The sequence below is a fragment of the Gymnoscopelus braueri genome (genome assembly GCF_963280865.1).
Source record: "Gymnoscopelus braueri genome assembly, chromosome: 4".
NCBI classification, from domain to species: domain Eukaryota; kingdom Metazoa; phylum Chordata; class Actinopteri; order Myctophiformes; family Myctophidae; genus Gymnoscopelus; species Gymnoscopelus braueri.
In genome coordinates, this window is record NC_137605.1 from 20,638,072 (window position 1) to 20,662,007 (window position 23,936).

Here is a 23,936-nt window from a genome sequence, read left to right on the forward strand (position 1 = left end):
GTTTTCATATCCGGTGTAGAACGGGTATATGGTATATATGCATGCATTTCATTGAGTGTGGAAACTACCGGATACGGTAGGCGGGCTTTAAACCGGATCTAGTCTGAGCACTGCAAACAGAAACCAGGCGAGGTTAGAAGAACATCATTGTTGTTAAAGGGTCATCGTTTCCGGCTAATGGCGGTCCGGTTGTTACTACGCTTGTAGTAAACAATAGTAACAATAAGTAGCCGTATTTAGTGATTGTTATCGCGGAGACATGGGGAAGAAACATAAGAAACACAAACCGGAGTGGAGAACAGTTGATGGTACAGTAGCTACACGTGCACGCGGACAACGACGAGCCCCTGCTTGGTTCCATGTTGTTTTTGTTGTCGTTAGCCGTTCGTTAGCCGTAGCAGCTAATACTTAGTTTTATTCATCGTTAAAAGAACAGATCTATGTGCAAAAGTTATAGCTTGTAGATCTGTTTTGTATGAGCTCGTACTACGGGTTATAATATAAGCTTAATCACTGAAAACACACATTTCTTAGGTTGATATCATGCAGCAGTATTTAGTGTGCACAGTGCACTTGATTGACTGAACTAAGTACTCATTCATTATATTTATGCCTAATTGTTATTAGGCAGTGTCATTTCAAATGTGCTGTGTTCTACTGTGCAATTTGTGTGTGTGTGTGTGTGCTCTTGCTTTCCTATTTATTTCAACAACACAGCATGCTTAATTCCTTGTGTACATACTTGTCAAATAAAGATTCTGATTCTGAATTAGATCATCATCACTGCTAGACTATTGCTCTGATTGTGTTACGTCATATATCAGCCACTCGTGCCATACACTTAATTTCATATTCTGTATGTAACTGCACCATACACACACACACACACACACACACACACACACACACACACACACACACACACACACACACACACATAACACTCTGTCACCTCCCACACAGTGACACAGTATTCATAAAGTAGGCCTCCTCACCCTCCTGTCACAATTATCACATCATAATTATTTGAGATAATTGCAATCGTCAGAATGGTTTCCATGTTGAAAAAAAATGCATTTTCAATACTTTTCAAAAATAGTGTACATAGCAGATCTACAAGCTCACAACATGTCATGATGCGATACATTGTGAGCTTGTAGATAGGCTATGTACACCATTGTTTTTTTGTAGGTTTTTTAAGTATGGCATAAATATGGCCTATTTTGGCCATAGTACATTATTTATTTGGATTATTGGTACCGTCAGTCATATCTTTGTATATCGTCTCTGTCGGGTGGACACATCATATGTCCAAAACTGTTACTCTTCAGAATTCAAATTCTGCTTCTTTTGACGCTTTTGTGTGATGATGTTGTATGATCAAGTTGGGCTTTAATTTAAGAAAAAACACAAAAAGATCGAATATGGAGATAAGAGGTTTCTGCCCAACAGTGACAATATGTAAGTTATTTGTCATATCTGCCCAGATCTACCCATTTTTTGTTTAAAAAGTCTAAAAACAGAAACAGAAATGTAATTTTCACTTATATGTTCACAGACTATGAAGACAAGCCTTCGGAGAAACCATTAAAGCTTGTGCTCAAAGTGGGAGGAAGTGAGGTGACAGAGCTCTCCGGTTCTGGACACGACTCCAGTTACTACGACGACAGGTCAGACCACGAACGAGAGCGCCACAAAGACAAAAAGAAGAAGAAGAAGAAAAAGTCAGAAAAGGACAAAGACAAACACGTTGACGATGACGAGAGAAGACGGAAGAAGGTAAGTTCACCGTTGTGAATGAATACATTATTTGATTTTTTTTTTTTAAACACTGCACTGCAGTCATTACATACATTAAAGATTACTGAGGAGGAAAACACTATAAAGCCAAAGAGCTTATTCCATTGTGGCCCTCTAATATATCACTTAATAAACCTCAAGAAATATTAATAATTAAGTATTTTTGTACCATACCTTTTAACAATTTGGAAGTGAGTAACATCTTATTATAAAGGTGGGTTTGACCTTCTTTTTTTTTTAAATGTGCAAGCTCAAGATGTGTGCATGGATGGATGGAATGTTTTAGTTTGTAGTTTGTTGTGATAATACAGCGTACCAGGAGGTGGCAGCGTAATAAAAATGACATTGAATTAGAGCTCCAGCTAGTGTGTGCTGTGTTATTAGCTAAAACATATGGGTCTTCATCTCACAGGAGGAGAAGAGGAAGAAGAGAGAGCGAGAGCAGAATGAATCTGAGGCGGCCGTTGCAGCTGGCAGTGGTGCTGCTGGGCCAGTTGAACCCTTCACAGTCACGGTGCCTAAGAGCCATAGTATTGCAAAAATAGAGGTGAGAAAACAAGAACCTCTCCCAGTAAGGTCATGCTGATCATTTTAAACAATGAACAATAATGAACTCATTTGAACATTTGTGGATTTCTATCTTCAGCCCGAGGAGAAGAAGAGGAAGAAAGAGATTAAGTTTGAGATCATGGAGGCAGAAATAGAGGACTTTCACCCTAATGTGAAGCTGGAGGTGGAGGATCCGCAGGGAGACAGACCTGTCCGATCATGCAGGACGCAACAAGGTACGGCCACGTGTATGGATCATGTTGTGATGCAAGTCCTTTTGTGATCTACTTATTTACGTGTCCTGCTGCTGTTGACTGCTGTGACAAAATAATTTACACCCAGGGACTGTTAAAGGCTTATTCTGAGAAAGCCCTTCTACTGGTGCAAAATTTGATCTTAGTGTAAGTCAAAGGTGAAAGTTTTCCCAGAACGTAACCACTTATATTTTGTCATACAATGATGTCATACAAGCTGGCATCACATTGTGAGCTTGTAAATTGGCTTTGATATTGTTTTTCGCTATTGCTGAACATACCAGGATGCCAGATTGCAAGTGGTTAATGTTTCTGTGCTAAATGTGACTTTGCACCAATATGTTTGTGTGTGTCTTAATGTAGAGAGTGAGTGCACTCCTCGCCAGCAGCTCCTAGAACACTTCCTGCGCCAGCTACAGAGGTGTGTAGAAACATTATTGCCAAGTATGATGTTCATACAAGGAATCTGATTTGGCACATGTCACAGTGTCAACTCAACTGGGGCTCTTTTAATACTTGAGAGAACTTTTTTAACTAGCAAGGTTCACATTTTGCATGACTTATCTTAAAGGTAAATGGTCTAGTCCATCTGATTTATTAAAATGATTTTGTCAGATTTGAATGACTTCTTGGTTACTAGTCTTACATGCTGCATGCATAATGAATGACCAATTACAATCACTGTCGGTAACATTAACTTAGATTAAATCCCTTACAGTTTTGGTGTGACCATAATATGAGTGAAGAACGGGGGGGAAAAAACGTCGAAGAAAAATTGTTGGTGAAAAGATATGCTAATGTTGAACAACCAATTTATTTCCCCCTCAAAAATTCTCCTCATTATTACTAAATTCTAAATGGAGTTGTCGAAGTTAAAACCGCATATACAGTATCTTGTAAAAATGACCGCTGCTGTACTGAAGCATTTTCTCTGGTCTTCTCAGGAAAGACCCACATGGATTTTTCGCATTCCCAGTGACCGATGCCATTGCTCCTGGATACTCCATGATCATCAAACACCCAATGGACTTCGGTACCATAAAGGATAAGATTGCTACCGACGAGTACAACACTATTACAGAATTCAAGGTTAAAATGAGCAGTTGTTTGTCGGAATTTAAACTCTTTGCCACATACACACCGTAGCGATTGGAACTTAGGGTGATGAAAATGTTTTTGCACTGCCTGTCATAGTGATGTAGAGAGCAATTTGTGTTGCCCCTTTAATAATTAGAATGCTAAATACTAAAAAAAATACTAAACTATTCAATGCATCATGAAACCTGAAATTTCAATACATTTTTGGAAAATGTTCTCAGCACATTTATTTTCAATAAGTGCCACAAACAATAATCAATTAAAATTGATTCTGACATTCCAAATTGGTTAAATTGTATCGCCACCTTAAGGTCGGTGCATCATGTTGCATCAATGCATTTTACACCTCTAATTATTGCCATTATCAGCTGGAAAAGTGCATGCAAACTGCGTTCACCCTCTACATTTGAACCAGTGAAATGCTGACACATGTTTTTCTTCCTCCAGGGCGACTTTAAGCTTATGTGTGACAACGCCATGGTTTACAACCGACCAGAGACCGTCTACTACAAGGCAGCCAAGAAACTTCTCCACACCGGCTTCAAAATGATGAGCAAAGTAATGTGGTCATATAAGATGAGAGGGACATTTCTTTAATCCTAGAGAACGGAGTTTGACTTATGCGTCACATGAAGATAAAATGTATTAATTAATTATCGGCATGCAAAAATAAAACAGAGGGGGGTTGTTCAGGTGGCGCAGGGAAAAAGTCCCTGCCCACCACAGAGGAGACAAGGGATTTGAATCCTTTTGAGCACCAGGCACATGTTCAAGGGTGGGAAGACAGTGGAAGGTGAGGACGGCGAACTCTGAGGCATTCCTCCTCCAAATCTTGTGAACCCTATACTTGCACAGAGAGGAACATTTATTTAGAAAAAGCTGTGTGACACATATTCATATTAAGCACTGTTTTCACTACTCTCTAAGTGAAAATAAAGATGGATCCATATGTCAGTGGCAAGTTCTTTGCTTTGAACTAAATCAATGGTTCTCAACCTTTTTGGCTGGCGATCCCCAAAATAGTCTTGACCAAGTCACGTGACCCCCGTCCTTGATCTAACATACACTCACTGAACAAGTGTGTGCACGCATACAGACTGCTATAATGAATAATAGGCTAACTAAATGTTCTCCCGTTGAGTATCATCATTCTCATTATTATCATAATCATCGACTCCGCCGTCCTTTTCGTTTCCATTCCACTGGCCATCCAGTCACTCTTATCGCCAGTTATGCAGATGAAGTGAAAGCGTGGCCTGTGGCTGTCTTATCTCTGCTCTGTTCGCAGGAGCGGCTGATAGCTCTGAAGCGAAGCATGTCTTTTATGCAGGACATGGATTTCTCTCAGCAGGCGGTCATTTTGGGAGAGGATGACATTGTGCCGGAAATCCCTCCTCCGGAGATCATCCCCATCCCTGTGGAGTCGGCCAAGAAGTCCAAAAAGCAGCCAGTCAAAGACATAAAGGAAGTCATCAGGTATGCCAAACATTACAATTTACAATGTATGCATTTAGCACACACTCATCCAGAGCGACTTACAAAGTGCAACATAAGAGTAAACCGTATTAACTCTAGTCAACCACCGCCAGGGTACGCAGTCAATTGAAAAGAGTGCCAAGAAAACAATTAAAGCTGGGCTCAGATTACAAAACTTTTAAAATCTCAAACGATTTGGAAATCTGGTAGGATCACACACTACAGGATTAGATAATCTTATAAAATGAAAGGGAATCTTATAAGATTCTCTAATAAGATTATCGTAAACATGCACACACTACAAGATTTTTAAATAATGGGCACTACAAGATTCTATTAAGATTATGGGGCTTGCCCGAACGCAGCGCCTCACGTTATTTCCTCATGTGATCACATGCAGTAGCTGAGTAGCAGAAGTAAACAACAAACAGAGACGGTTAAACTTGCAGTGGTGATGAACGATTGTGATATGTCTGAGAATACACTTTATAGACAGTGTTTTTGCCACATATCTACAAGCCTCAGCTGTCCAATGCACCAGAGGTTGTTTGGACCAGTCACTGTGCCAAAAATCCACTCATTCACTTCACATCTGTTTCCTTGACTGTCTTTCGCGCACAACTCCCACCGTGTCATTCCACTCAGACAATAGTGATCATCCAAATAAATGTCAAACATGTTTGAAAATGATCGTCCTGTGAGCAAATTGGATCTTTGAACCGCTCACACTAGAGGATAATTTTGCCTGATAATCTCTCTCGATTATCCGAAACGTAGGTAGGTTTAGGTTGGGAGGTTTGCTGTGTGACACCATTGTACAACAAAGTATAAAATAGGGCTTAAGTTGCAAAATATGGTCCAATCATGTTTGTCTGTTTTAGCTACCTACAGTATGAACCAGAGGGAAATGCCTGCAGTCTGACAGACAGCACAGCAGAGGAGCACGTTCTGGCTCTGGTGGAACACGCAGCAGATGAAGCCCGAGATCGAATCAACCGATGCATGCCCAGCTCCAAGGTTGTTCACTTTACACATCACAAACTTGTAAATACAGTATACCTAAAGAATGTATACAGAAGCACAAAGTTGCTTTCAATCTGTACAAATATGTCTTCATTTATATGCTACTAATGCTACTTTTTAACTTTAAATACAAGTAGGCCCTAATACAGAGCTTGTCCATTTGACCAAAGTTTTACTACTTTATTTCATTAAGTTGATGATGACTAGATGCCATGTCTGTTCCTGTGTTTCCAGATGGGTTACCTTCGTAAAGGAACAGATGGTGCTCTGGTGTATACTGTTGTAAATCAGCTTGATCCTGAAGCAGAAGGTTTGGGATTTCCTTTTTCCTGTTTGTCAAGCAGTGCATTCTCTAGGAACTCCACTACATACAGTATATAAATGGCTATAGTACCTATAACCGTGTCTTGGAATAACTGTATTTTTCCTCCCATGTTTTGCAGAAGAGGAGACCCACACTGTTGACCTGAATTCATTGTCTAATAAGCTGTTGCCTGGATTAACCACCTTGGGTTTCAAAGACGACAGAAGGCACAAGGGTATATGAATAAAATGCACATTTTGTTAACTCTTGGCAAAAGCCTTTCTGGTCTTAATGGACCATATTTATACCTAAATAATTGAGTGATCGATGTTTGAATTTCATCCATAAACTAATATTTTCTCCAGGGATTATTTTCAGCTAGACTTTAAAAACCAGTCTGCGCATTATCATATGCATGATAAACACAACAACCTCGCAATTATGTTCAGTGTTGAATTACCTATATCAAGCAAATTTGTGCCTGCTAGGTGAATTTCATACTTACTGAACAGGAAAGGATTCCATTGGCTTCCTTGGTAATCATGATAAATGGAGTGAGCCAAGTGGGTTTAAATTCTATCCCAATTGTCTCTTGACAATGATTGTTCTCAATATTGTTTCTTGGTTATATTATTATCTTGGTTTGAGCTAAATCAGAATATGACAAAGATGTCATTTAAACCTGAGGTGTGCAGAGCCAAATGGCAATTCGGACGGACCAAGTATAAAGTCCCTGATAGGCTAACCCGACCCATCGAGCTTTGCATAACATTTGTGCTGCATAGCCAGTAATAGAACGACTTGCATCGTTCCCAACATGCATGGACCCAAATAGGCCTAGTAGTTTAAAATGTATTAGGCATTTGTTATGGATTTCTCTAACATTGCTCTTCTTAATGCAGTGACGTTCCTGAGCAATGCCTACAACACCCAGAGCCTTCAGAAGAACTCCATCTTCCCAGACCTGTTGCCTGATGAGATGGACATGTTGTATAATTCTTACGGAGATGACACAGGCGTGCAGTGTGCGCTCAGGTAGGACCTAGGACGCACTATTTCCATTGAAGAAAACTGCTGCTTCAACAATACGAATGTAATTTTATTTCAGTTTGTCACAGGGTTGTACAATATTTGAAAGCTCAACTGTTTATACAGTAATTATACTATATCCGTATTGCAAAAGGTTGGGATTTTAATAGATGTCGAAACATTTCAGAGCTCCTAAAAAGTATTGTGGTCTGGTGTAGAATATCAGGCCTACAAATCAAGTTGCATGCAATTATTGTAGTACATCTCCATCACAATATTTTGGGTTGTAATATGACATCGCGGTCGGGCAGAAGCCTGGTATCTCCATATTTCATATTTTTGTGTTGTTTCATTAATTAGTTCCCTATTTCCTTCTTCATCGTATGACAGCGTCACAGGAAAGTAGCGAAAATACCCGCTTTACAGGCTCACAGTGAGCTTGTAGATCTGATTTGTTTTTATATTGAAAAGCGTTAGAAGTTTTATATAGATATTAGGGATTCAAGGTTGAAAATGGTTAAGTTGTCTGGGTTTTATAAATATTTAACCAATGAAAAGTATTAACAAGAGATTTGATGAAATAATTGGAACACAGGTTATTTTTCTCATTTCCTAAAAAGTAACGGTTTTGGACATACAAGGTTTCCACCCGACCGCGACGATGATAATTATTCTTGTTGACGGCGCCTTGCAGCCTCAGTTTGACATCAGTTCCCTCAACTCTTCAGTATACAGGAGTTTGTCAAGGGCTGTGGAAGTGTTACCAAGCAGCTGGTGGATGGACTACTGGATAAGATGACCGCAGACGACCACACCAAAGCTCTCAATCACATCAGACAGGTAATTACTACTCTGACGATGCCAGACGATCGGAGATCTCCGCCTACCGATACGTCCGCTAACAAAGCTTACACCCACCGCTTTGGAAACTAATCATGTCACCGCCCCAATACGAACTCTAACTGTTTCCACCGAGTTTTAAGTTAACAATGAAAGCCAAGAGATTGTCCTCAGTCCTTAGTTGAGCGAAGCGTATTGAGATGGACTTGTGAGACAGGTATTTATAGTCGCAATCAATCACTGTGTAGTCCATACATAAATAAGTCTGAGCGAAAACGGAAGTTGACTGTGTTGGCCACTCGCATTACACACAGTTCAATAAGATTGTCACTACTAAGTCAACTCATTCATTCTAATGTCTGATGCAGTGGCATCTTTGTTTCTGTATTTGTATCCCATTGTGTACCACAATAAAACGCTATTAATAAGAAAAAAGGAGAACACTGTTATATAATCACTGTTATTTATTACATTCATGCAGTGGTGTAAAGTAACTAAGTACATTTACTTAAGTACTGTACTTAAGTAAAATTTTGAGGTATTTGTACTTTACTTGAGTATTTCCAATTTCCAATACTTTTACTTCTACTCCACTACATCTCAGAGGCAAATATTGTACTTTTACTCCACTACAATTATTCGAAAACTTTAGTTACTAGTTACTTTTCAGATATAAATTATTACATTATAAAACATACATTAACCACTTTAGCCCTATTTTATACATAGTCTATTTGAAAATAGCCGATCTACAAGCTCACAACGCGTCGCAGCGCGACGCGTTGTGAGCTTGTAGATCTGCTATTTTCAAATATTTAGTACTCTTACTTTTGATACTTTAAGTACATTTTGATGCCAATACTTTTGTACTTTTACTCAAGTAAAGAATTCTGGACTTTTACTTGTAACAGAGTATTTTTATATTGCAGTATTGGTACTTTTACTTAAGTAAAGAATTTGAGTACTTTTTCCACCACTGCATTCATGGTATGTGTAAGATATTCTTTTACACTGGTCCTAAAATCATATCATTTTCGAATGATGCTTATTTTATTTCAGGCAAGAAATATGGTGCTGAAATCTGATGAAACCAAGGCCAACATTTGTGACATGCAGGTATGCTGTAGATTCTGGAATAGTACACTTAGAAATAAACAAGGTTTAAAGAATACACCATTGTGTACCATTCATAACTAATAGAAAATGGTTAATCATAATGGGTAAAAGATTGTGTGAATATTGTGTGTATTTCTTTGGTCAGATGGCAGATGGCAGCGGTCTGGGCGAGACTGGCTCCGTGCTGGACTTCATGTCCATGAAGAACTACCCCGATATGTCTCTGGACATTTCCATGCTCAACGCATTAGGTGACAATCCTCTCTCAACATTATTAGTATTTTTTTCATTTTATATATAATATAAACCACTTAAACCTTATACTTTGTTGACTGGAGTTCCCTGGGGTCTATGCTAGGTCTATGCTAAATCTCTTCGCCGAAAATAGCATATTGCTATAACCATCATACTTTGTATACATACATCTCTAGACATTTAAATTCTGAACACATTGGGTGACAATCCTTGCTGGTCATAGATCCACGTCTTACATCGGTCTGATCCAAGTCTTAGATCCACATTGTAGCATCACTATGTGGATGTAGCTGTAGTATACAACCCTCGTAGACGTATTTATGATTCTGACGTTTTCAATCTACGAGAGTTGTAGGGTGCACTTCCTATAGTGCTTTGGACTTTCTGCACTATGCCCCGTAGACACTCCAAACATTGTACAAAATGAAAATAAAGGTGCTTACCGCCGAGCCCCAAATGTTAACTACTTCTACGGGGTATTAGTTTAATGTAATAATCCATATATTTAAACAAAGAAGTGTTTTAATGCCGTCTGTGGCCGAACGCCATTTTTTCACCCTCGTTTACTTCCTGTTTACATTTAGTGTAATTCCGGTTTTCACCGGATGCGCCCCCTCACTTCCCGTCACTAACGCCCATTGGGAACTTCCGACAGAATCGGCCACAGACGGCATTAAAACACTTCTTTATTGAAAGATATGGATTATTACATTACACTACTACCCCGTAGAAGTAGTTAACATTTGGGGCTCGGCGGTAAGCACCTTTATTTTCATTTTGTACAATGTTTGGAGTGTCTACGGGGCATAGTGCAGAAAGTCCAAAGCACTATAGGAAGTGCACCCTACAACTCTCGTAGATTGAAAACGTCAGAATCATAAATACGTCTACGAGGGTTGTATACTACAGCTAATGTGGATGATTCAATTTGTTATTCATAATTTATAATAAGTCATTATATCATCATACTTTAAATATCTGTCAATAAAATCTTTACAAGGTGTTCTACCAATAAAGACATTCATCATTTAAGCATCATTTTCATCTCACTCATAAAATACACAAACCGTAATATGTTATTACAAAGAAGCTAAGAATGGGTAAACCAGTGGTTCTCAAAGTGGGGTCCATGGAGCCTCAGGGTTCCTTGAGGGGGTTTCTAAATGGATCCTTACAGGTCTGTAACTCTGAAAGTGTACACTCTGAGTTATGGGGGTCCCTGAAATTTAAAAGTTGAGACCCACTGGAGTAAACAGTATTATCTCCCTGTGTCTTGTCTGTTCTTATCCAGGCAAAACGGTGAAGAAGGAGCCGGGCCAAGACGAAGGCCAGCAGAACTTTGATGACGCAGACAAGTTGCTGCAGGAGTTCCAGGAGGCGCAGGTGGACAGAGTGGGCTCCAGACCTTCCTCCAACCTTTCCTCCCTCTCCAACGCCTCCGAGAGGGACCAGCACCACCTAGGTCAGTGACTCTTAACCTTTGGGATTTGAAGGACCCCCAATTTGATATACATTAGTCACAGACCCCCATTCCATTTGCTGTAAAAAAAAAAGAAATCTCTGGGACCCCAATCTACACTGTAAAGTAGTCAGTTTTCAACTCCATCTGTATGTCGGTCTATCTGCAGGATATCTCAAATTGGTTATGAAGGTATTTGCACACATTTTGGTGGAAAGGTTCGTCCTGGAGGAACCGATTAACGTTTTATGCTTAATGGTGAAAACAGGGCTTGGCAGGGAGTGTGGCCGGGCACAAAAATGCACATAACGTCACACTCATTTGAAAAAAGGTTTATCATGGGCCCAGGAAGAAGTGATTAACTGGTCATATGCATCATGAAGTTCTGGCCAATAGAACTGGATGTGGTGCCAGAAGCACTGCAACGCAATCTGCCACGTTTCTCCATTCCTCCTGAGATATGAACCTTTATGTTCTTCGTGCTTTACCATGACGATTTCACCCAGTTGGGTTAGGGTCATCTCTTCATTTAAGATTCAAGACTTCTATTGTTACATCTTGTATAATAGTACGCAAGGTTGGTTTGTTACAGTCCTAATATGCAAAGTGTCTCGTCCTTGTGTGTCTTCGGGGCAGCCTACTGACCATTGCCACCAAGGTTACTGAAATTCACCCAATTCATTCCCAAGTGAGTAATTTTGCTCACAGACAGATACAGACATGAGCCATTATAATGCACTGCCATAGGAGAATAACAATACAATTAATATAATTGTACTTATTTGACTACCAAGTACCAACATGCCAGAATCTCCCCTAATGCCTTGATATCAGTGCATTAGTACATAATATCATTGAGTCTTTTGTTTCCAGATGTTTTAGGGTTGTACAACATTTAAAGCAGTCATGTGCAACAGAGGACAGGTGTACGAAGGTTTATTTAGGTTTTCATTTCCAAACCAAACACTACGCCAGATGGTTTCACTCAATAGTTCACCCATCTCTGGTTGAATGTGTAGTCAGTGTATGCTTGGGATACAAACCTGAATACACTCAGCCCTCCATGACACATGATTAGACACCACTGCTCAAGGCAAATACCAAACAACAGATTCCTAAAGTCTGATTCAGTATACTAAGTTGTGCACCGGTGTCACACATCAAAGAAAGCAGATCTACAAGCTTGCAACGTGTTGTGCTGCGAAGCACCATGTGCTTGTAGATCTGCTACACTCATACTCAAGTAAGTATAACGCAGGTTTATCTGCCCCCAACTCTACCACCACAACAGTATCTGAAGTATTTTTTCACCAAGTGTCTTGTGTGGCCTTCGTCAACAGGGAGCCCATCACACCTGGGTGTTGGCGACCAGTCTGAGATGGTTCACGACCCCTATGAGTTCCTGCAGTCGCCAGAACCGGGTTCTACAGCCAACAGCTGACCTCACAGAGCGCCATTTGGAATCCCACCATTAATGATCTAATATTGTCCTTGGGACAACAGGAATCCGTCAGTTGTCCGATCAACGTTGTACATATTGTTTGTATTTTTGTTTTTGTTTACTTCAATAACTTTTGAAAAATAAATATGGTTTACAACTTGTTTTTTATCTAATTTGCCATGTCTTTATGTCCTATGTACTATAAGGTCCTGAATTTCTTATCTCTGAAGAGATATTATTATTACTATTGTCTCTGTATGTCAAACTTGATTTATACACACAACATCACATGGGAAGCAGAGTGCTTCACAGTATACATACACATGCATTTCAGCTGAAGGTTTACAGTACATTAATACAGAGTTTGACAAAGGATAGTGGTGGTGGGTCATAGACTTGGGTAAGGAAGGGGTGATATAAAATATAGACATAGGCTATCGCATACAGTTTCTGCTAGACCCGCTAGAGAATGTGTTATCCACCAGAACAGTCAATATGGTTAACATTTTTCCTTATACTGCAGGGTTGTTAATAGTAATTGTGTTTATGACCACAGACAGAGAAAAGCAATTGACAGGTAGTTTCTAATGACTCAACACACAGACTGGTCCTAAAGGGCAATTGCTGTTGTTTCCTGTTGTAGTTGTATTTTAAAATGATCATAGTATATGAGGTTTATACAATAGGGTAGTGTAGTTTCACTTAACTGCTTTATTGGTAACCGCAGATGACGTTCATCTGACATTCTGACCCAAAGCAGAGGAAGCTGAATAATGCGTGCCTTTGTTTTTGAAAGCAGAAGTTTCATTATGCAAATTTCCCGTCTATGATTATTACCCTCTTGTTCTCATCTCTGGGAACCATTTTTATGCAAAGTTTCTCAAAGTTACTCCAAAAATAGTGGAGTAAAAGCAAAACGAAAGACAAAATCGTAGTGCTCACATAAAAGGGGTTCAGTCAGTCACCTGTCTCTGCTGATACGCAGAATATAGTCATGCGCGCTGCCCGCGTCTCAGCAAAGTATAGGTGTTACGCCGAAATTGATCACTTACCGAATGCTGTGATTTAAAAGGTACCTGCAATTTCCGCAAATTGGATAAATTGGCTGTAATATGGTAGGCGTGTGTTTCCAATGGAAACGTACGCCCTAAGCTTAGAGAGTTATTGCAACGCGTTCAGATCTAACTGGTTCAGATGCTAATAATCCACCTTTTGTTCTAGCGTAACCAACAGCGACGTCAGGAGTCACAAAATTCGATGGGTCACAATGTTTGGTTTAACATCAGTTTCCATAGCACTGGTTGGAAGGAACTGCGTCCTGAAACTTCTTCTGTCCCCTGTCATTAGAAGGCATGGAAAAGGAAGACTGTCTGACAATTTTTCAAATTTTCAATGCTTCATGTTCATAGAGGGACATGAGTAATTAATGGAGTTATTTACTTTGACGGCCATTGTGTTTTATGGATATTATGGGAGTGCTGTCTATTGAACACACCTGTATGGATGGACTGTATGGGCAACCAAGCAACTTAGAGAAACCTGCTTCTCTATTTTGAACAATAGACCAATGTCTTCTATTTTATGTTCTCCGAGCGGCATCCAATGGCACGGGTGAGTTGTTCTTCATACATTATTAGCCTATGTAGAAGACAGTGGTGGAAAAAGTACTCACATTCTTTACTTAGAAAATAGCTTGTAGATCTGCTATTTTCAAATTGCCAAAGTATATATATAGGTCTGAAGTTGTAGCGATAATCAAAATCTTCAAAGTAACTTAAGTTTTCAAATAATTATAGCGGAGTAAAAGTACAAAATTTGCCTTTGAGATAATGGAGTAGAAGTCAAATTACAAAAAATTGGATTGGAAATACTCCAGTAAAGCAAAAAAAATACCTCAAAATTGTACTTAAGTACAGTATTTGAATAAATGTACTTAGTTACTTTCCAAACACTGAAGGCTACTCTTCGAGGGCAAAATCCACAATATTTTCTATTTTATGTGTTGTAGTTTTAAGGCAACTTTCAAGCTACGGAAAATGACTAAAAATGTGTTTTAATAAAGTCAAAATGTTAGGGCTACTGTCATTGTCACGTCAAAGAACAATATCATTGTTAACACTGACTCTTGTGTCTTGGTTGTCCTTCCACCAATGGATTATATTTGTTTAGCAAAATCGTGGACACAGCAAAAACCAAATGTCAGGAGTGCATGTTGGCTTTATTACTGTGCCTGCTAGGCAACAGTATTTAACCACTATAGGGAAGAGTGAAAGGCCTGTGTTCAAAATGAAATTATTGTTTTAGTTGTCATTGGGGCGACCCGCTGTGTGAGGTGGGGAAACAATTGGTAATTTGTCATTTTGGTTTAAATGTAATTTATGAGCTAACAGGTATTCAACTGAAATGATGTTCCAGCATTAGAGTGCTGCAACCTTTGATTGAGTAACATTACCAACCATGCAAGGCAATATCCTTCTTGTGTAACTTCTTTAACCAATCAGGGATCCAAAATGACCTGTGGCTTGAAGATTCACTGGAAGGAATATCACAAGTTTGTCTTGATACAGGAAACAGGGTTTCGTTTATTGTCAGTGATTGCATATTCGGCTACAATTCCAACTCCATGTCATCACAATCAATGCAACTACCCCTGAAGCCTATGGATTCCGAACCGAATATACACATTTATAAATGGCTAAACGCACATAAAACATTAACCACAGATAACACATAACCCTAGCCTGACACTCAGCCTGAATTTTCATTTCGTTTCACTTGCGAGGCTAGCGATTCAGGGGGTGGAGCCAGGCTAACATAACACTTTTCCCCAACATAAAATGACAAACAATAGGCCTAAGTGTCTGGGAATCCTCCTCTGTCCATTAGCACACCACTGTCCCCAGTAACCCACACACTAATGCGTAGTCCAGGAGGTGACCAGGTAGTGGCCCTTCCTACACAGGCCTGATATAGGCTATGGAGGCCCAGTGTGGGGGTTCTCTCTCCATATCCCTCTGGTTGTCTTCGTTGCTGACGAACTTAGGGCCAGTAAGGGAAGGTGCCAGCTGGTCCCAATGGAGGACTACCTTACAACCTCACCAACTGCACTCTAGATCAAGTGTTTCCCAAACACTGGGTCGGGACCCTTTTTTGAGTCGCAGACCCATTTTCGTGGGTCGTGAGTAAATAGCTCTGTGCCCAGAGGCATGCTGGGACATCCTCCCCTGTTAATTGGCACACCCTGGGACGTTACAATATTAATATTCAGTATTGCATGACCCTAGAGACCCTTCATACCGACAGCTCAGATGCCTTATGACTGAGGCACCTTCTAATAACCTTATCATATCTCAATATGCAGAGGGTGACAGAGTCACCATGCTCTGCTCATTTCCCTGGCAAATTTCTTCGCAGCCTAAGTCGGACCTACTCTCCACAGTACTATTACTACTAGGCCCTACATCATTAATCCATGATGAGGATGTTTTGTCAAGGACTACTCTGTTCATTCTTGGTTGACTGTCTTCCAAACCTGTGATTTCTCTTAGCCACTGTGCATTTTCATGTTTTTTTGTAGATGAATTGCTTTGGCCGGAGGGCGAGGCATACAGCCCCTACTCCTGGCAACAGTAGGAATGAGCTGGTTCCCTCCAAACCACCCAGGATCAACGGCTGGTCGTGGCCTCTTCAGGGTTACCAGGTGGTGGCCTGGCTGGTTTATGCCTACTTCGCCATAGTTTGCTTTGGCATTTACACCCCTCTTCTCCCCGTACCATGGAATCTTGCCGCCTACTCGGTATCCTTTGCATTAATAACCACATAAACCTTGGCTAATGCTACTGTACATTATGTATATTTTCAGAATTGTAATAAAAAAGTTCAGTGATAGCGAAAATAAGCAGATCTACAAGCTCACAACATGTCTCATGGCAATGTGTTGTGAGCTTGTAGATCAGCTATTTTCTCTATTTGTCATATGACAAAGTATATACACGGCATAAGTGGTTAGTTGTGTTTCTTAACTGGTGGGTCCATTATCTTAGAGCTCAAGCAGAATTTAACATTAAGCCTAATTTTTGCATTTGTGCATTGCATGACTGCCGTGCGATGACGTATATTTAGCCTAAGAAACCTTGTTGGGAGATGCGAGGAATCAGCTGCATTGCTTTTATTGCAATCTAATATAATACAGGCTGGACATCTTTCAGATTTGAAAGTGACTTTGAATATTAGCCCTCTCTATGTGGGCGTCCTTTACTGTAGCTATGGATGGCCTTCCAACCAAGACAAGGACTTTGTTGTGCAAGAGCTTCTGAATAGAAAGAAGCTCAAGGCACGCTAGACATGACTTTGTCTTCTTTGTCTCAATTACGATCCTCTCCATTAACCATGGCCCCATTATCAGTGGGCTGTTTGTCTTGTGATGAATGCAAGGCAATCCCAGAGCCACTTGTTTACATAACTGTAGGCTAGTGGTTAAAAATGGGAACAGTTGATTTATTCACACTTGGACTCTGCTCCCCTCACATAAGACAAGCTTTTATTTCTATCCGTAGGCTTCCCTTAGTAACTGTGTAAATGGCAGACGTAACACCTGCGTCCTACTCCTCCGGTTCAATGCCCCCCGCTGACAGGCACTGTCCCCAGCCTGTAGGTGTAAAAACAAAGATTACTAGCAATTCCAGCAAATCTTTGTTCCTTGACCCCCTGCTGTGTGTAGCTCACTGGGATGGCCTTTGTAGTGCACATGATCACCCATATTGCTGCAGTGTCTATAGATCCGGCAGACGCCAGCGTCCGAGCCAAAAACGCCTGCTCCGGTCCGACGCCATTGTATGATCGGACGAAGCAGCCACACGTCATCCAGGACCTCCACTGTTACCTGTGTGATGTCAAAGTGTATGTATCCACACAAACAATTACAATCAATTTAATTCTGCTCTTTGACATTTATTCTTTTATTGTTTTATTACTTCTGTTCTTTGTTTGTCTTTAAATGCCTTTCTATGCCTCATGACATGTAAAGCACTTTGAATTGCCTTAGTGTGTGAAATGTGCTGTTGCCTTTAATGCCTTACCCAGAGACATTACACTGTCCTTCAAAAAGCTGCAAATAAATAATAATTGTTGATGTAATGCTATCTTTTGTGTGCAGTGGCCCTGGAGTGAAACACTGCGGCGCTTGCAACAAATGTGTGGCTGAATTTGATCACCATTGTAAATGGCTCAACAACTGTGTCGGTGGCAGGAACTATTGGTAAGAGGAAGTTTGGATGATGTTGCTAATGAGTCCAGTGTTCTGCATCTGAATAAATGGTCTCTCCTTTCAGGTATTTCTTTGTGGCATTGTCCTCTGCTACTGTAGCTATGCTGATGCTTCTCATAGTTACCATGTTCGTGTTCATTCAGCATTTCTTGGATCCTGGCAGTCTACGGACCGCCCCACAGTTTGACAGTGAGTCTCGACATATGCTGTGTTTGATGATACAGTACAGTACGGCTTCATGAATAATCCTTTGGTTTGAACTCGTCTAAATGGTATTCTTTACTGTGATTATTTGTGTGACCAAAAAAGTACAAATTAACAGGGTCACAATTTTCCATTCCCTGCCTGTGTAACGCAGCGCCATATTGGATGTGTATAATGTGTAATGGTCATAGGTCATTCAAAAAAACATTCCTAAACCAAACCCTTTCCATGATTTACAATCTTTCTCTACCTGTTCCTTACCAGTATCATCCACTCAAACTTGACAAAATCACCATTGAAGCAGGAGAGCATGTCACAAACAAGTGTCAGCTCAGGACCACTTTACACGCACGACAAAATGGCACAGCAACCATTCATGCACAGCTAATCATGCTTTGTTGTAATTAGCTGCATAGTTCGGATGCCTGTTTGACCAATCAGAATGTGGTCTGATTGATCTGGTGTTATTTCCAACATTTAAAACCCAAGGCTGTAACCATGCTGTGTGTGTGTGTGTGTGTGTGTGTGTGTGTGTGTGTGTGTGTGTGTGTGTGTGTGTGTGTGTGTGTGTGTGTGTGTGTGTGTGTGTGTTGCTTATTTCTATAGGTCTGCTGGGTAATGGCACATGGCTCGTGTTCTTACCTGTAGCTCCCATACAGACGAGCTCAGTGGGGCTCCTTGTGCTAGCCTGCATAACCATGATGCTGTGTTTCATCTGTCTGCTGCTTCTTGGCCACCTGCTGGGATTCCACCTTTACCTCTGTGAGTCACTTTAACAGTAAAGTTTGATCATAAACGACACCACCTAGTGGATGGGTGGGTATAGTGCACTGCAGTGGTTCAATATCAGTTGGTTTAACAACTTTCAAAATAACTTGAATTGATTGGGCTGGGTGGATTTCAAGTTTCATGAAACTTGGTGGGAATGATCAGTTAGCTGCCTTCAAAGAGATTATTAACTTTTGGGTTGAAAAGGTTAAGGTTAAAAATGAGTGTCAATTCAAATTGACACTCATATCTCAGAAACGGAGAGTCGTAGACCAAAAGATGTTTTTACACTTTCAATCTGGTCCCTATTTTGGGCATGTCATGCAAAAATGTTCACAAATCTTCAAAAAACTTTGAAAATATAGGAAAAAAAACAGACCTAAAAGCGCACAATGCCTCGCCATATGTTGTGAGCTTGTAGATCAGCTATTTCTGAAAAATTGCTTAAAGGGGTAGTTCACCCCCCAAATAACTTTTTTTCTATTGATTACTCACCCCATGGAGCCTTGAATTCATGGATATTTTTTTGTTTTTGTCGCATTCCTTCCTTTATTATTTGATTATAATAAATTTAGCCCCATTGATTCCGGTAGGAGACACAAATGCATTTGTGTCTCCTACCGGAATCAATGGGGACACATTTATTATAATCAAATTATTGGCTTAGGAATGTGACAAAAACAAAAAAATATCTATGTCTAAAAAGTTATTTTGGGGGTGAACTACCCCTTTAAGTGGTTAATTATTCTTTGTTGTCATTAGTCTCCTGGTTTGCTTTTTGTTTCCTCGTGGTTGATGCAGTTTACAAAGGTATGAGTACGTTTGAATTCATAAAGCAACAGCGACAGAAAGAAGGCAGACACCGAGACATGGAAGCCGGGAAGAAACAAGCCAATAAGAAATCCTCACAGGTCAGACACGTCTAATCTCTGACCCCTTCTGTCACATCTCTTACCCCTTCACTTCATGCATATGAACTGGAATTGTTGTTGTTTTTTAAAATCTTTTCAGAAGCAGGACACCTCCATCGACTGTGACCCCAGACACAGCTCAAGGTAATATTGATGTGTGTCTGGATCACATTGTGTACGATTGAGAAAATTGACTTGGTGACTCGTTCACATAGAACACAAGAAGAAGAGAATGATCAAATGTGGTATTAAATTAACCAAAAAGTATTGCATTTGAAAACAGAGTTCAGTTGTATAAAAAAATGCACATATGGTCTTTGTCAGAGCTTGATTAATTGCATTGAATGAAAAATCTGATCATATGGATCTCGGGACCCAGACTTCATGTGGACAACTTGTGACAGATGACGTATGATGACTGTCAATTTGGGCATGATTTCAGCCCAATCAGAGCCCCATTAGTCTCATGAGCTTGACTTGTTTCCTCCCACAATTTTTGCCAGACCCAGGGGGTCAGGCCTACATGAGGCTTTGTCGGCCCCTCTCTTCATTTTTGTCAACGTTTTTGTCCATGTATGGTGCTTACATGTCCCTCTTTTTGATTGGCCAAGCTTAGCGTGACGTAGCCATTCAGAGTTCAACCACTAGGGGTCTGGCTGTACCAGGTCCCCTGGTTCCCTTGTTAAATGCTTCCGTCATACAGTCTGGAGCGCGGAAGCTCTGAAAATGATCAAGCGATGAAGCGGAATGTGACGCATCCTCCCCACTTCCGTTTCGTCTTTTGTTTTGTCCTAAATATAAATCAAAATAATCTAAGCATATATAGCTAGCTTCTTATCAGAAATTGAAATTCTAAAATAAAATGTAAAGATATTTTCGTGAACGGAAATGACGAATAGATGACAGCTTATGTTCTCCGCTTTCGGGAGGTGTAGTTCCAGACTATGTAACAGTAATTCGGATATTGTGGAATAGTTGTCTGGCTACGCGAGACTAGAGCCCCATTGACTTCAATCATAAAATTACAGTTAAAACTTTTCAAAAATTAGTGCAGGTACTGGTAGTGTGCAGCGGACCTGATTGGTCCAGCGGTTACACTACTGAGGACCTGTTCTTGTCTTTCTACACAGTAATGTATTCTTTCATAAGGATTCTGGGAATGTAATATGTCCAAATGCATATTTAACAAAATTCTGTACCTGAAACTCTTGCATTTTTTTGCAGTAGCTGCACATTTACAGAGGAAGGACCTCCATCCATCTGCATGGAGGTGAGCGTTCAGTAATGTCTGTTCTCACCAGAGAAACATTGTTCTAAGGCTCTACATGTATATCAGTGGTTCTCAACCTGTGGGCTCCGAGGGTATTGCAAGTGTACCCCCTAATAATTGGCAAAAAAAACTGAGTTTTTTTCCTTGAAAGCCTTGAAGATGTGTTTTTCTTTGTTTTAACATAGATGTTTATTTGCCTTTCTGCATCAGTGAAATCTTACAGAATAAGCTTTTGTCAGCAAATAAACCAAAATCGAAAATGTGTTTTCATAGTGATAACAATAAGAACTTAAAGGTTATCATATTACTTCCATTGATCCGAGCCAGAACACAATCAATTGGTTGATCATTAAAATAGACATGCTCTGAAAACACATGCAACCCACCCATCTGACCACTTAACACGGCAGCCATGAACGTTTTCGTGATTTTCAAGTGGGCCCTGATCCAAAAAAGGTTGAAAACCACTGCTCCATATCTAATGTTGCATCTGAAAATAACGATCTGACATTTTTCTATTTTATTTGACTAGTTGGAAAAGATTAAGAAGTCAGCAGAGAAGGAAAATAGCCATCAGTACGGAACAGAAGCTCCTACAGAGATGAGAACAGGTGGGTTACCACGGCCACGGGGAATACTTGATTCTGATTGGTCAGAGCCTCTGTATCATTTTAAGATGACCACACAGTTTGATGTAGTGCTGTAGTTGGAAACAATTCATCAATGGCCTCTCTTCTGAAAGGAATACAAAGGCCTAAGTAAGTAAAAAGGTTGATGTAGTGGTCTCAACACCGTTCTAAATGAATACATTTAATAAAAGTCATATTAAGGGTTTATGTAAGCTAACATGATTGGAAACACAAAACGCATGAGGAACAGGAAGCAGAGGAATGCTGTCATAACTGTTTTCAGTGCAATATATGATGAAACCAAATTAATGGTGCTCTACAATAAAATGATAACACTATAACACAACAGCATTAGTGAAAAAACATCAGAGAGATTAGCTTGACTTACCAAAGCAAAAATGTATATCTCTGTGGTAATAATATACAGCATGTTTTCCTTCCCCGTTTCCTCTACGGCTGAAAGGTGACATTTCAATGATTGACAGCAAAGTGTGGCGTCCTGAAGCAAACATCGAGGAAGAGGAGGAGGAGGAGGAGGAAGAGGAGGAGGAAGTTCAGCCTGCTGAGCAGGCCAGTGTGAAGTCTGTGGACAATGTCCCCGAGGTCCAGAACCCACTGGGAAGCTGCATAATGATCCCATCGGAAGCTCAGCCATAGCTGGTCTCTGACACCACTGCTGGCATCCAACCCTCACAAACTGTTTTTATTTGAGAAATGCTTTATTGAACTGAGCAATATTAGCACAAGCACCCGTTGCTTCTTATTACTGAGGACGACTTACATAAGACTGTATAGCATTGGTTTAATGCGAGTCATGGAGCATTAAACTGAGCCGTATTGGCTCAAATCCCTGTTACACCTGATTTATACTTATAGTTGCATGTCTCACAATAGGCCTAGCCAATCTACAAGCTGTGAGCTTGTATGTATGTGTTCGGCGTGAGACACGATGTGCAACTAAGTGAATCAGGCTATGATTGAGGATGACCTGGACTTGATTTCATACACTTGAAGTGGTGAGTCATTCAATTTAGTCAAAGGACTGGACAATGTATGAAATCTGAATTCCTATGGAATAGGATTATGTGTTTTGCATTTGTTTCTTTATAATATGATTTATTTTAATGCCACAGATATTTTATTTATCTGCCCTTTCTTTTTTTCTTTTCTATTGTTAAAGATTCTTGGCATTTGTATGCCTTATTTCAGATAGATCATTGTAGAGGGCCAAGGGCAGAGCGAGAGGAGATACATGTGAGACAAGATGGGGGTGATATTCGGACCCAGGTCTTCACGCTCACAAGCAGCATAATATGGCCGGTGCACTAACTGGCTGAGACACCAGGCACCCACCTGTGCATTATTTTTTGTAGATATTCTATTCATTCATTTTAATAAGTGATTTGAAAATGCTGAGTTTGCTCAGCAACTATTATAACTGAAATAATAATAAAAATACATTCTGCATCTGTATTTTCACTCCGCTTTATCTTTGCTTGACCACATGGTGGAGCTGTTGTAGCAGTTTGAGGCAATCATAACTATCATAACATTACACTATGACAATTATACAACATGATTAAATGTCATAGTAATTGGTCAGTTACTTTGATTTAGCAAGCCAGACACATTCATAGTTTGGCTTTCAAGCTTCGTTGTAAGGGATTGAACATCAGAGTTACATAATGTCCATTTACTCAGTCATACCACTGGTTGTATAATCCTTTCAAATGGTTTTTACACTAGCCATCAGACAAAATCAGTTTCTAAGCCCAGCCTTATAGAAACTCTGCTCTGAATGAGGTAAACCAACTTAACAAAATGAACCCTAGCATCCCTGTTCTGGGCATTATGATAATAGATGTAAATAGACATCATCTGGCAAAAATAATGAACATTTGGTGAAAATAGGCAAACATTCTGCAAAAATAGCCAATCTACAAGATCACAACGCATCACCTTGCGACGTGATCTTGTAGATAGGCTATTTTTGCTATTCACATACAATGAAATATATGCTGTTGGGTGTAAGTGATTAAAGTAAGTCTGTGAGGGTCTGTTTTTGAAGATACAGATCTTGAAGTAGAACACTCCAGGGAGAAAACCCTGCTGACTGTCCAGAACCTCTAGAGAGTTCAGTCTACTGCCATGACCTCAGGCCCGGGCTTCCTGTTCTTGGATCAAAGCCAGCCAGCAATTTCCTGGGAAAAAAATGTTTTTTTATTTGTGTATCACCATGGTTTC

At 40.1% G+C, this 23,936-nt stretch overlaps 2 protein-coding genes across 3 annotated transcripts; both read left to right on the forward strand.

Moving 5' to 3' along the window:
- The first annotated feature begins 169 nt into the window (after positions 1-169).
- On the forward strand, positions 170-12,812 carry brd9 (bromodomain containing 9). 2 transcript variants are annotated; one of them, XM_080426225.1, is made up of 17 exons: positions 170-308; positions 1,559-1,779; positions 2,213-2,347; positions 2,447-2,585; positions 2,967-3,024; positions 3,548-3,692; positions 4,149-4,259; positions 5,050-5,177; positions 6,059-6,194; positions 6,435-6,510; positions 6,644-6,739; positions 7,407-7,539; positions 8,262-8,373; positions 9,433-9,489; positions 9,635-9,740; positions 11,036-11,206; positions 12,544-12,812. In XM_080426225.1, the coding sequence occupies exons 1-17, from the start codon at positions 260-262 to the stop codon at positions 12,642-12,644; spliced, it is 1,974 nt and encodes a 657-aa protein (XP_080282351.1). In that variant the 5' UTR covers positions 170-259; the 3' UTR covers positions 12,645-12,812. The 2 variants fall into 2 exon arrangements, with proteins under 2 accessions (XP_080282351.1, XP_080282352.1); XM_080426226.1 differs by having other exon boundaries at positions 5,053-5,177.
- Positions 12,813-13,813: 1,001 nt separating this feature from the next.
- On the forward strand, positions 13,814-23,163 carry zdhhc11 (zDHHC palmitoyltransferase 11). The gene is made up of 11 exons (XM_080426661.1): positions 13,814-14,255; positions 16,222-16,440; positions 17,365-17,543; positions 17,800-17,901; positions 17,975-18,099; positions 18,721-18,876; positions 19,684-19,793; positions 19,894-19,937; positions 21,018-21,063; positions 21,596-21,674; positions 22,156-23,163. Exons 1-11 carry the CDS (start codon positions 14,226-14,228, stop codon positions 22,347-22,349), a joined length of 1,284 nt encoding a protein of 427 aa, XP_080282787.1. The 5' UTR covers positions 13,814-14,225; the 3' UTR covers positions 22,350-23,163.
- Positions 23,164-23,936: the final 773 nt, after the last annotated feature.